This window comes from Sceloporus undulatus, chromosome 5 (assembly GCF_019175285.1).
Source record: "Sceloporus undulatus isolate JIND9_A2432 ecotype Alabama chromosome 5, SceUnd_v1.1, whole genome shotgun sequence".
Taxonomy (NCBI): Eukaryota; Metazoa; Chordata; class Lepidosauria; order Squamata; family Phrynosomatidae; genus Sceloporus; species Sceloporus undulatus.
In genome coordinates this window covers 66,095,754-66,110,767 of record NC_056526.1, presented here as the reverse complement: position 1 = coordinate 66,110,767, position 15,014 = coordinate 66,095,754, and the positions used below count along the sequence as shown (strand labels likewise).

Below are 15,014 nucleotides of genomic sequence, written 5' to 3'. Positions count from 1 at the left end.
CAGCTCCATCCCCTCTGTTTTTATTCTTGTCACTCTTGACCTGTGGAGACTGTCTGCAGAGGAGAGTATCCTTTGAAGCTCTCCACAAGAGAGTTCAAAATCTTGCATGGAGTGCAACAAGAATGACAAGGGGGAGGCAAGGCTGGCATTCTGCTCTCCACTCCACTCTGTTTCTACCCGAGTCTTTTAATGACTGTAGAGCATTTCTGCCTCATGATTGTATGAAAGACAAATGAAAGATTGTTTTACAGTGTCTGTCTAACCAGGATGTATTTAAAGAAATGTATGTAGAGAAAAAGTGTAGTATTTACCAAGTATAGGGGAGGGAAACACATCACCCTCCCAATTTTGTTGGACTGCAAATCCCAGTAGCCCCAGCTAGTAAGGCTAATAGTGACAGAGGCTGGAGGGTTGTATTTTGCTCGCCCTGATCTAGAACAATTAATCTTGCACTTATGACTAGTTTTCACTGATATGGTAAACCTATGAAATGGTGGATCACTTCAGAATTATTTTCATACTTTCCAACATTTCACAGATGAAAACCAGGGCGCATTGACCAGAAGTAGAGAGAAACTGGGATTTTTAAAAAGCAGCTGGAAAACTGGGATGTCAGAGGAATAAACAGGACTGTCTTTGCCAAATTGGGACAATTGGAGGATATGCTCAGTGGGCATCTCAATTGCCTGTAGATGCTGTATACAAACACCTGTTCAGATATAAAATTTTCCTTTGCAAACAACTGTGCTCAGCACAGAGGTATATGAAGATGCAATGTTAGGCATGAGACACATTCTGTGGCCATGCTTCAGCTGAGAATATATCCACATTGCAGAATTAAAGCAGTCTGACACCATTTTAACTGCCATGATTCTATCCTGTGGGATCCTGGGAACTGTAGTTTGTTTAGACACCAGAACTCTGTGACAGACCTGGCTGAATATCTCATCAAACCATAAATCTCAGGATTCCACAGGATGGAGCCATGGCAGTTAAAGTGGTATCAAACTGCCTTAATTCTGCAGAGTGGACACATCACGAGAGAGCTTGAAGTTAAGCTGAGGACAAAAGGGAAAAGAAGAAAGAGAAACTGGAACTTGGTATTTTACAACATTTTATATAAGAAAGCATCAGTGTATACAAATTACTGATTGATTTTTATTCTGCTGGAAGCTATGCCTTTGTTAACATAGTGAGTGAAAGGAGCAGAGAGGATATGTGCATTTTCTATTATGCTCTTTGGAGCAAAACCAGAGGTATTTCTTAGAACAATAATTAAAAGCAAGGAGTAATCATTAACTAAATGTACGTTCCTTAAATCTGCAGCTCCGTGTGTACGAACAAATGATTTATTGATTTTGTTGCCAAATAACCTAATATCAAAACTACCTTGAACTATTCTTTTTTTAAAGAGAAGAACATCAGATTGAATAATGGATGATCCAATTTGCTCTGGCATTAGTTTACAATTGTAGCTTGTCGTTAATATAACTAGTGCACAATAAAACAAATCTCTGTTTTATTTTGAATTTTGGGACTTATTGGTTAAATAGGATTATTATAGAATCTGTCTCATTTTTTAATCATATATTCTAGAGACCCAAATGCAGATGACTGATATCTTGTGTTTAATGGCCTGCCTAACTGATTGGTCATTTCCTGAAGGGAGCAGTGGAGAAGAAGTACAATGTGGGGGCCTTTGTCCACTTGAAAACAGTTGGAAGGTTTTATTGATTTATTCTAATTTCTAAACCATTCTTATCCTGAATATTTCTGATCAAGCAACAATATATTAAAATGTCCGCCTAAATGTAGACAACTAAATTAGAATACGCTAAATATTAATTGGTAAGTCAGAATAAAAATAGAAGAAACACATTAAATATACTAACTATATTTATAAATATACTAATTGAATTCAAATTAATAGCACAACAACAATAAGTCATTCAGCCCACATCCATCCACACATCAAAGTATTCTGATGTCAAATGCATATCTGTCACTCTAACAAAACAACACATGCATTAATCTAAAATAAACTTCCTTCCCTCTAGAGTTGAATATTTATGTTCATATTCTGACTTTCTTATATTTTGCTTCTTGCCATAATGATATAGTATTTAATATATCCAATATTTCTACATCCCGATGTGAAATCTGAATTCTTCTACCTGACGTTATTGCATTCTCATCTTTTCTTCCCCTGGATTCCTCATATATTTACTATAAAACATATAACATATTATTTTAAAAGTCTTTTCCCAAATATCTTCAATTTATTCTGTCAATCCTAATACATGACTCTTTCCTCATTTTTCTTATAGATATTTATGTACCTGTTCCCAGGCTCTTTCATATTTATTTCTAGACCCATTCCTGAGTAGGCATGTTAATTTATCAATTTCCATATATTCATATTCATATAGTTTACTTAACCATTCTGTTACCGCAAGTTCTTATTGTGTCTTTCACTTTTTGCAAAATTTAATCTAGCTGCAATTATCATGTAAAAGATTGTTTTCCCAAACTTTTGCTCTATGTCCTCATTAATCAGTCCTAATAAGTAAACTGTAGGTTCAAATTCTAAATCAGTGTTTAATATCATAATAACCTCTGTGTGGATAGATGTCCAATATTTCCTGGCATTTTTACATTCCCATCACATATGTAGAAATGCACCTTTTTCTTTTTTGCAATTCCAACATTTATCCTTCACATTTTTATACATTTTTGATACCTTCTGTGGGATTAGGTATCATCTGTACTGCATTTTAAAATAGTTTTCTCTAATATCATAACTGAGTGTATGCTTTAATCTTTTTGTCCAATTTTTCTCCCAATCCTTAAACATTATCTAGTGGCCAAAATCTTGAGCCAGTTTACCATGTAACGTTAAACTGATTCATCTTCCAATTCTATATTCAACAGCAACTTATAAAATTTTGTTAAAAGGTGTTGGCTAGCATATAATAGTAATTTTCCAAATTTGGTCTCCTTTTTTTCATTTCCATTATAATTTTTTCTTTGATTTGTCTTAATAAACACCAGTTGCAATTGTAACCATCATCTTTTAGTTCTTCCATAGTTTTCATTTTATAAATTCCTTTTTCTAAAATTAGTACAGTCAGCCCTCCTTATCCATGGATTTTTTATCCATGGATTCAAGCATCAACGGCTTGAAAATATTCCAAAAAAAAGGGTAAATTCCAAATAGCAAAGCTTGATTTGCAATTTTATATAAAGGACACCATTTTGCTCTGCCATTATATTTAATGGGACTTGAGCATCCATGGATTTGTTATCCATGGGGGATTCTGGAACCAAACCCCAGTGGATAACACGGTCCCATTGTATATCATCATATGTTATCCATTTATCTTCCTTGATTTTTTTCTCTTTTATAAAAAGCTTCATTTACAGATGTTCGTATTTTATTAATCAGTCATGGTTTATATTTAAGCTAACTTCGCAACAATGCTTTTCTTAAGTAATGATTATTAAATTCATTGTTTTCCTTTATTTTATCGTATATTAGATAAGCGTGCCAGCCAAAATATATTTCAGGACCTTCTAGTTATACCTAATTCTCCCTTCTCTTTTCATCTCTAAACTCAGTAAAGGATTTATGTTACTGAAACTGGATATTTATTTATTTCTGAACATCTATCTAAAAAGATAAAACATTTGAAATCCACATAAAGTAAAGACAAAAACAAAAATAAATAATGACACTGCATATCTTACAAATATGATTTCAGACATTCTTCTTTTCTACTTTCCAAAAAACACCTATATTCAAATACTAGTGGCAGTAAATTTCAGTTCTACAAACATAATGATGTTTCAATTTTTACCAGGTGCAGTAAATTTTCATTGCATATTTATATGAACATATTTGTATGAGCATGTTAATTTATGTTCATTTTTGTTGTTGTTTGTCTTCAAGTCATTTCCAATGTATGGCGACCCTAAGGCGACCATATCACAAGGTTTTCTTGGCAGCATTTGTTCAGAGGGGTTTTTCATTTGCCTTCCTCTGAGGCTGAGAGATTTTTCTCTGGTCATCCAGTGGGTTTCCATGGCTGAGCAGGCATTTGAACCCTGGTGTCCAGAGTCAAATCACTGTAGACCATGTTGGCCCCCCTGTTCAGTTTTAGTTACACCCCTTCCCTCCCCTCCCAAACCCCCCCCCTAAAAATAAGAATTATTATAAGTATATTGGTTATATGTGTTGACATTTGGTGTGGTTAGAAGGTGGAATGGGGTTGAAGATCCAGGTTCATTTTTGTGCATTAGACTAAACCATTAGACTGTCTTAAGCCATTTTCTGTCTTTCAGACAGGGTTGCAATGAGGAGCAAGTGGTGAGGAAGAGAGGCATGCATGCCACCTTGAGTGCATTAAAGGAAAGGCAATATACAGTAAATAATCACTAATCCAGAGTAAGAACAGTAAAATGGTTGGGAAATTCCCAGGTGACCTTAGGCAAATCACACTCGCTTAGCTTTAGAGAAAAGCAATGGGTCACTATCTCTGAAGAAAACTTATCAAGAAACCCCTATGATAGGGTCACCATAAGTCAGAGTTGATTTGGTGGCGCATAACTACCAGCAACCCAGACATGAGGCAAGTATCAGAGATTTCCTTCTTCAAATAAGAAATTTGCACATGGACTGTTACAGAGAACCGTCTGACAAGGCAGCAGAACTGAGATTCTAGTGATGTGCATTGTATCATTAGTAAACATAATGAAGGGCGGGATGATGACTGTTCCCAAGCCAACCGGACAGGCAGTAAAAATATAAAGAATACATCTAAATTTTCTTGGCCTTGATGAGAAAGTGTCTTGACTCTTTTTCTCACTCTATCAAAAAAATGGTAAAGTACCACAAGACTTTTTTGCATTTGAAGACTTCTTACTAAACATTTCTTTTGTTCCAAATTACTGTGCAACACCCTGGGAATTATTAGGCCATGGGAATTACAATTGTGCAAATCCCTGGGAATTACAAAGTGATTTGCACTGTGTGAAGATTAACTGTAATGTTGTTAGATCAATGAATTCTACCTGCTTTAAAAGGTATGCAGGTGCAGTGGCTTCAGAAATTTTGCATTAAATACTGGAGGGACTGCACATCACAGGAAAATCCAGGTTAAAGGCTTTGTGTAATATATTTGCTTTGATCATGCTAATGACCATTTTCTACCTTGTACAATGCCTAATGTGACAGACTTGAGCAAGGGAAGGTTCTTAGCTCCCAAAGACTGAATATTTCATGACAAAAATGATCATGCACAGTATTTTATAAAACTGATATTGAAAAGAAAAGGGCAGCTGCTTCAAGCTATTAAACTTGCTGCCCCTGATTTCTATTAATAATTCTTAATAGATTTTGTTTGTTTGTTTGTTTGTTTGTTTTTAAAAAACTGTTATTGAGTCTGGTATGTTTTGATAACTACAACCTGAATGGCTTCAAGGACATTTGGCAGTATATCACATTTATACAGAAGAAAGTATCATGGGGAGAACTGCAAATATTCAGCATATATTTGGATACTTGAGGTTCGCTATAGCTTTGTGTTTCATGACACAACTTGGAGTTAGGTTCTGAACCAGGAGTCTTCTGTGACTGAGCCCCGAAACAGGCCAAAAGGAGTGTTTCCAGCTGCTTCAGGCGTGTGGCATTCATATGATGCATGCCCCCAGAGCAAACAGACGCTGCTCCAAGGCTGACAGAGAAAGGAGCAGAGAAAAGACTTTCCTGGTGGTTGCTCACTTTGGGACCACAGTGGAGGTGCGCTTTGTGAATGGGCTTTGCAGTTGCCCAGCCACTCATGGACCAGTGGCAGATGCAGTGGCCAGCGGTCGTTCTTTCATGCATATCTGCTTCACCCCATGTTACAGTTGTGACTATGGATCAGTTGTGGATGAGCAAATCTAGGTCACTGTTCTGTATTCATGGTGGCTACTTAGTCACAATTGTGTCACTATTGCCACAAATGTAAATCCTTCCCACAACTACTTTATCCGGCATCAGCTGTATGTGGGTGACTGGATTATGGGTAAATAACATTTCTGTCAGGTTTTGGGAGATCAGGCCAGGATTTTAGAATTTAGATTTAGAATATTGGCCATGATCTTTACATACTGTTGGAAAGAAACCAGAAGGAAGACTAGTTGAATCACCCATGGTGTTGCTCCCATAGATGAGTCAGTTAGTCTGCCTTCTGGTTCCTAGGAGCAGTCATTGAGAAGGCTCTCCTGAGAAGGAGCCTGTAATGGTGGTGGGACCAAGAGGCAGCCCTGCTCCAAGGTTCTTAAAACTCTGGCAGATTTGTAAAGGTTTGGTCTTTCAGAGAGTCAGGACCCAAGCCATGTAGGTTGTAACCATACAATTCTGTATGTCAATTGACCAGTAGCCAGTGAAGCCTTTTTAGAAAGGAAGTTAAATGCTCCCTGTAATGCAGCATGGCCACAGTATTTTGGACTTGCTGAAATTTCTGAATGCTTTCTTAAGGCAGCTCCAGGTAGAGTGCTTTATAATAATCCAAACAGAAAGAAGTCAAAGTTTGTGTCACCAGATCTGCTTTACTTGGAAAGCAAGGACACAGCTGGCTCACTAATTTAACTGTGCAAATGCATTCCTGGCCACTTCCAAAACCCAGGGATCTAGGCTTAGATCAGAATCCAAGAGTATGCCCAAGTGGTGAACCAGATATTTCATTGGGAATATAACCCATCCAGCACAGCCTGAATCCTTATTCCCTTATCTCTGCCTTTCAACTGACCAGTAGAACCTCTATTTTGACCAGTTCATTACAGACAGTACACACAGGTTTAGTACTGAAACTGTTTCCTTGGTGTTGAATGGAAAGGAGAGATAAAAATTAGCTTCCATCAGCATCCTGGTCTTGAGGATGAACTGCTGCTGTTTTCTGGATTGTTATACAAATCTTTTATCAACTGCTGATAGGCGTCTCTTCAGCAAATCCCTAAGTCATAAGATCTGCCCTCAGCAGTGGAGAGTTTAAAATATTTCTAGATGGTTTTCAGGGATTCTCTGAACATTGTTGCTTTAACTTTTAGATTGTACGCCATAGGCAGGCTTTTATATTCTTGATTTTACTTGGTTTTATACAGCGTGTGTAGATTTACAGCACTTTATAAATAAAGTTAATAATACTAATTACTGAAATGCACTAATACTTTCTTCACTTCTGCCATTGTTTCCTGCCCCAGGGTCACTGTCAGTGACATGAATGTTGCACTCTAAGAGCATTATTTTACAATCCAAAATTTTGGGATGCAACTGGAGGCAGGGGTAAAATGTTCTACCCACCAAATGTGGGGGAAGCCCTTTACAGGCTCAAGGGCCAGTGAAGCCCTCAATTCCTGACAGTTGCCAACCCCTGCTATGGGGAAAAAGAGTGCCTACTTATTAAGTCTGTGTAAGATAAACCAAGTTATGCTTATACTTGTTATTTTACTCAAATTTGGTGAATATTAGAACATTTTTAAAATATGGGGAATTGACATATTGCAGTCATTTGTTATGTCTCTGTGGCCTGTAGCTGCCCAGATCCCCATAAAAAAGAAAAGGTTTAGGAAATTATTTGATGCTGTATTCTGTATTTATGGATATCAAATAAATTGACTTTTCATCCCACGTGTGCTATTTCACTGAGTTAATTTTCTGTGTAGTCAGTGTTCAACAGTGATTTTGTAAGTGTTTCCCTTATCTACATTTGTTTATTGCTGCCCATAAAATGTAATGTTTTTCTAATTATGGCTCCTTTCTGTTGCTTCTTAACTACTGATAAAACATAGTATGCTTGAGTAAGTGTCATCTGCCTACATCCAACATCATGCTGGTGACTGACCTCTGTTGCTATGGAATATACTGTATTGAGTGTAATGTTAGTCTCAATTAAAACAGGCTGCTAAAGTAAATGGACTTGTTAGTCACAACTTGCAAAATCCTACTGATTTCAGTAGGTTCATTCTAGTTGGGAATAACATTAACTATAACACTGGACATGAATAGGTCTTACTTCTCAAACAGGTATTAAGGGATTTTTTTAAAAATCACATTTCCCCTTATCCTCAACATGTTGAGTTTCCCCTTTGAAAAACAGTACTGCCACAAAAATTTTTTTTACCTGTGACAATGAAAAGATGCCTCTCCCCCCCCCATTTTTTTCCATTATATTTTGTACAGTATGTTACAGTTTGCTCAAAAGCTGTTGTCTTTTTTTCAGAAGACAAAATAAATGTTTTGCAGACAGCCAAAAATGGCTGGCATTCTGTATTCTGACTATGGACTTGTAACCTGGAATTACAGATCTTTAACTGCTTTGTATTCATTAAGACTACATACATGCCTACCCCAGATTACCTTAACAGTCAGCAGCCACACTGGGCAAAAACCAGATTCAGCTGACAACTGGGGTATGAAGAGGATGACATTTCAAGCCCCTTTCCAGCAGTGTGTGAGGTTGTAACAATCAAAAGCAGGAATTTTGCATAAGTTACTAACAGAATTCCAGATAGAATAAGCGAAGATTTATACCCCTAACTATCAATAAGATTGCATTGTAATGTATACAGAAATATGAATGAGAACGTTTTTCTTATTTGAGTTTTGTGCGTTAATTATTCTGGAGAGAAATAAATAAATAAATCTGAAATAGTTATGTTATCTATTTGGTATTTCTTTTATTGTGAAAAATGAGAACTGTTTTAATATAGTGGGTGAAGTATGGTTTACTTCTTGCACTGATAACTATAAATTCCCGTTTGTCCTTAGAACCATAGGCTACAAAAAGAAGTATGTGAAAGTCCCACATGGCCATATATGGGTAGAAGGGGACCATCATGGACATAGCTTTGACAGCAATGCATTTGGCCCGGTAAGTCACAATAATTTTCTCTATGTATATTTAACAATAATTATATACAAGATAGTAATAATTTAACTGTGGTTTGGATTGTGTCCCTATAAGATTATCAAGAAAGAGGAAAATTTAAGCAGACGCACTTTCTTCCATCACACAGTTGAAGGGGGGTGGAATTGAGAGGGGAAAACCTTTTCCTGCCCCAATCTTTTTGTGCTTACAAACAGATCCAGTGTGATTCCAAATAGCAACTTGGATATAAGCCCCCATAGAGTTCAAAGGGATTTATACACCAACAATTTTGTATGGAATTGCAGCCTTAAACAGGCAAACATCGTTTTCGTAGTACACTTGGTAATCTCTTGGTACATTTGTGGCAGGCAGAGCTTACTGTGTTCACAACAGATGCTTGGAAATGCTCCTAAGCCCATTGTTGAAGAGCACAAACTTTCTAAATATTCTGCAATAATTGTTGCCTCAGGTAGTTAATGACCTTGAATTCTATTACTATGGCTTGACATTTATTTAGTGCCAAAAGTGTACTGGAAGTCATGTAGGACAGTGAAAAGCCCAGAAGTTGTTTTTAAAAAATGTACTCTAGACAGACTTGTCTGGGATGAGAGACCGACAATGGCAAGTGTGAGTGGAAAACATTACAGAGCTGTGGAAAGGGGGAGTGTATAGTGCAGCTATGATAGACATTTCATGGAAGCCTTTTCAAGAAGTGTTGATCTCGGGGACTTGTAAGGAAATAGTGATAATTGTGATGGTTGTTTCACACACAAAGTGTGTGATCATGGAAGGGAGGTAGGTAGATAAACAGAGTTGGGAAGGAAGCTGCCTGTTAGGGCTCAAAGTAACAGAAGCCTAGGAGCAATAAATGCAAAAAGGTGGGAAAAGGTTATGAGAGAGGATTTTTAGAGTAAAGAAGAAATGTACAAAACAAGGTCAGAGAGAAAATACATACCTTATTCATATATGCATAGGCATTACTCAGTTGATCATAGCTAAATATGGGATCTTTCGCTTTTAAAAATCTTTCTGTATTTGATGTTATACAATATGACAATTCTGTCTGCACTATTTCTCCTGAAATAGATGTTTATATCACTTAACTCAGCAGAGGATATTTGCACACAAGGAGTGAATTGTGATAGGCATGCACTTGTGAATTCACAGACAAGGGTGGTGAGATAGGGCAAGGGTGAAAAGAGTAAAGTAACAGTACCATAGTCATGGGCGGGAAGGCTTGAAACCTAAAAGGCATTTTTTTTGTTTTGTTTTGCAATTTTCTGTCACCTCAGTACAAGCATGATCTCAGAAAATTTAGTTCTCAAAAATATGAACACTATAAAAGAATGTGCAGCAGAAACAATTAGCAAAGGACATTGTAGCTGTATTGTCAATTCATAAACATTGTATTTCCATAGACTGTGTGAATTTTTCTTTATGAATTGCCTAGTGCTCTGTACATGTCATAACTGTATAATAACTTGCCATCTTTTTAAAAAAGATATTAAGATGAATGTTTGGATTAGTAATAAAGCTGTCACATGATTTCACTTGGACTGCCAACAAATTCTGTATTTTGCAATTCCTTCAAATAAGCATTTTGGATACCTAACTCATTTCACCCACCAGTGTTGTATGGCACAACTTTTCATATTTTCTTGAGCAATAAAGAGTGTCAGCAGAACAGTTCTGGTACCAGCCATCCCTGGCACACGGAACTGTTACATGGGTATCTGATGTTCTTAGGGACATTTGTGGCATAATGCATATGTGACCTTTGAATCAGAGGCAGTACCCTGGCTGCTCTCACTGTCAGAGATCAGGCATCTGGTGACTGGAAAAATCCATGAGGTTAAGACCTTGTTATTCTATAGGGATTTTAATAACCCGTGAGAGCCAGTGTGGTGTAGTGGTTTGAGTGTTGGATTACAACTCTGTAGATCAGGGTTAATTTTATTGTTTGGACAGAATACAGAGAACAGAAAGGTTTCCAGTTGGCAGGGAGGTCAGGCAAGGCTGCAATTTATTATCTATCTGTTTAACTGGCATGAGGAAAATATCATATGTAAAACAGGATTAAACTCAGAGGAAGGAGGTGTGAAATTAGAAGAAGGGATGCCAGCAATTTAAAATATGCAGGTGGTACCATACTATAAGCAGAAACTAGCAAAGACTTTAAACGATTAATGAAGAAAGCCAAGGAAGAAAGTTCAAACGCAGATTTGCAGTTGGACATTAAGAAAATAAGAATAATGACCGCAAATGATTTACCTAACTTTAATGTAGATGATGAACAGACTGAGATAGTTCAAGTTTTTCCATACCTTGGCCATTAATCAGAATGGGACTGTATATGAGAAATCAGAAGTCTAAGAAAGGCAGCTATGAAGGGACTAAACAAGATCCTGAAGCGTAAAGACAGAGGATTGAGTACTAAAATCAGGATTGTCCGTGTCATTGTATTTCCAATTGTCATGTATGATAGTGAAAGCTAGACAGTGAAGAAAGCTAATAGGAAAAAAACCTCATTTCAAATATGGTGCTGAAGAATAGTTTTACAGATATCCTAGATTGCTAAAAAGCCAAATAAATGGGTCCCAGGGCAGATCAAGCCGGAATTCTCCTTGGAAGCCAAGATGACTAAACTGAGGCTGTCCTACTTTGACCATATTATGAGAAGCCATGACTCACTAGAAGAGTCAGTAATGCTTAGTAAGTAAGAAGGCAGCAGGAAAAAAGGAAGGCTGCATTCCAGAGGGATAGACTCAGGAGATTACCAGATGTCTGAAAGTGACAGAAGCTAAGTGGGACACTCTGTCACAATCGTGTAATTGGGGCAAAAATTTCAGATGATAACAATATTGTTATTATCCCATCCTTGTCCCGTCCATGGGGAGGAATTCTCCCATTGCTTTTCATTTTCATTCCTCATGGACGGGTCAAGGACAGGATAATGGTGGTGTTGTGAAGATTATTTCTCCACTTTATGGTACTGTTCTGTCTCAAATGAGTTTGAGCAGGCAAGCAAAATGGAAGGACAACAGTGAGGCAGAAACGAATACAACTCCAATGTCCTCCTTTGCTTATAACAGGTATTTCCTCCAGTTATTTTTATTAATGAACATAATGGATACATAGGATATAACCTAAAAGTATGATTATGAACAAAAAGAGAGTAGAGATTTTCATTCATCACTTTTCCTGTTAGAATCCAATGGTTGGGCGCTTTTTCTCTTTGCGTTTTTTCCAGAATAGTTTTTGAGTGAGAAAACACTGTATTCCTCTATTTGTATTTAGAACAGACAGAATGTCTAAATTTTAGAATATAATTTTAGAATTGTATTTACATTGTAGATAAGGGCATAGTGATTGTGTGGTTTAATGGTTTGAACATTGCAATAGAGGAAGGCAATGGCAAATTTCCTCTGAAGAAATGTTGCCACGTAAAGGCCATGATTTGTTTGCCTTAGGATTGCCATAAGTCAGAAAAGACTTGAAAGAACACAACAACAACAATCTGTCTTGTAGACAAGTCTATAGACAGGGATATTTGTATATTAAATGTGCAGATAGAGCCTATAATGTTTAACTGATCATTCATATTGTTTTTAAAAAGGATGGACATGTCAGTGCAGCTAAGAGACTTCGACTGTTTTTAATAAATGCAGAGTACTGCTACTACAGGTGGTGTCTCCATTATCCAAAATGCTTGTGACAAGAAGTGTTTTGGGTTTTGGATTAGCATATACACAATGAGATGTCTTAGAGATGGGTCCCAAGTTGAAACATGAAATTCATTTATGTTTCAAATACACATTATACTTTTAAAAAATAATTTTGTGCATGAAACAAAGTTTGTATACATTGGACCATTAGAAAGCAAAATGTCACTATGTCATTTACCCATGTGGGCAATTTTGGATTTTGGAGTAGTTTGGATTTTAAAATTGTGGACAATGGAGACTCAACTTGTATCACAGCTTTATACAATTGTAAAGAAAGCTATGTCAAGCTGCTTCCAGGCAAGGATTTTTATTATGCAATCACCCTGCATTGTTCTCAGAATTTTAAAAGAACACCAAGCAAGATTGTCTTCTTCTTGTAATCCTCTGATATTTTTCTCACCCAATGGTCCAACGTGTTTCTTGCTATGAAAAATAAACACATTAAGGAGGAGAAAATGGAATATGTACAGAATGCCTTTTGACTGGTCGGAGTTTCTCATAAAAATACGTAAAACTCTAAACCTAGAGTGCATCTACATTATTGAAATAATGCAGTTTGATACCATTTTAAGTCATATTCCATCCTATGGAATCTTTGGATTTGTAGTTTTACAAGGTTTTACAAGCTTTCTTTGCCAAAGAGTACTAGTCTCTCACAAAACTACAAATCCCAGGATTCTGTAGAATGCAACCATGGCAGTTAAAGTGGTGTCAAACTGCATTATTTCTACAGTGGCTGCATGCTTAGATCTTGGAAAAATTCTACAGCAGATGTATCCTTAGATCTTGGGGAAATTACTTTTAGAGACATTAATTCCTCATATCCCATGTGGCCATACTGACTAGGGGACTGAAAGCATAACTTTTTAAATAAATTAGTTTTCTAAGCCAAATAGTGGTTAGGGAAAAGCTTGGAAAAGTTACTTTTGAGATCGCAACTCTTGGATTTCCTCAAGAATCATCACATTGGCTGGGGGATCCAAAAGGTTTTCCTTTTCCTTTTTTAAAAAGCAATTTTCCAAAGCCGTGTCCTAGCCAATATTGGATTGTTGTTGCTCTTGTTGTTTGTGTCTTTCTTTTTCTCTAGGTGAGTACTTATCAGTTTATATGATAAAACTGTGCTGAACTAAATATGCGTATGTCTAAACAATACAACTGGCTAGCTACAGATTTTGCTCTTAATTACTTTGCAGCATGTTAGATTAAATTAAGGAAAGCAAGCTTTTTTGTATTTTATTATTCAAAGAAAAGCTTTGTTCAATGCAAAGAAGCAATGTACTGTACTGTAATGCTGTTACTTTGATATTGCCTGGCTTCATCTCCATTTTGAAATAGCTATTTATAATGACTTTAAAAAGAGAAAAAAACATCACCCTGTAATGATCAGCAGCCAATAACCATTAAAAGGATGTATGACTTTCCCTTTATCACATTCTTTCCGTTATTTAAGTGAATATATGTATTTTGCTTCAGTTGAGTTGCTTCAGAGTTGAACTTGGATGGTTTCATTTAAATGAGCCAATTCTTTTGTCAAGTTTTTATGAGGCAAAACTGCATTCTACTTTAACTGGAAACTAATAGAAGACTCACGTTTTAGAGAGATTTCTAAGTTCAGTTTTGCAGTCATGGATTATTTTATGTATAGTTTCCAAAGCCATGCCCTTAGGGAATATTTTTAATGTATACACATGATTGAAAGAACTGATTATCATTATCATCATCATCATTATTATTATAGTTTATTTATACAGCGCTGTAGATTTACACAGTGCTGTACATACAAATAATAAAAACAATAAAAATGAAACCTGCCAATGCCATACATTCTACAAAATACATATAAAACAATAAGTAATAATACAAGATAGAATTAGATAAAATAAGCAGGCAACAATTAAAAACATCAATATCAAATATCAAATCAAATATCAGATAACTGATATAACTGATCCCGAAGATCCTTGTTAACAGGTATTACTTCAAACTTGTATGCTCAGTCTTATATACTCTCCAGTTTTGTACGTCTGTGCATGTGCTTATAAGTCGCCTGCTGATTTGTGGTGATCCTATGAATTTCATAGGATTTTCTTATGCAAGGGATACTCAGAGGCAGTTTTGACCATCCTTTTTCTGAAACATAGGGGCAGTATATACGGGCCCCTTTTTTGCCCCGGATGAAGGCCACAGCAACCGCATGTCTCTGCAGGAAGCAAAAAGAAGCCCCCAAAAGGAGCTTAGTTTATAGTGTTTATAGTCACTACATTCACAATATAGCTTTCTATACATATTCACTAAACAAACAGAAGACGAAATAGTATTGTTTTATTTTGGGGGTGGAAATCATACATATTCCCACCCTTTCTCTCCAGTACGCCTAAGC

General features: G+C 36.5%; 1 protein-coding gene across 8 annotated transcripts in view; it reads left to right on the top strand.

Annotated features, from left to right (window-relative positions):
- IMMP2L (inner mitochondrial membrane peptidase subunit 2) overlaps positions 1-15,014 on the top strand; it is a 594,331-nt gene that overhangs the window by 477,552 nt on the left and 101,765 nt on the right. For 7 of the 8 annotated variants that reach the window (XM_042467993.1, XM_042467998.1, XM_042467991.1 and 4 more), the window contains one exon: positions 8,810-8,912. The exons of the other annotated variant lie outside the window; for it this stretch is intronic. In XM_042467993.1, the coding sequence (XP_042323927.1) occupies positions 8,810-8,912 (103 nt within the window). The remainder of the gene's footprint in view (positions 1-8,809; positions 8,913-15,014) is intronic. 8 annotated transcript variants of the gene reach the window in all.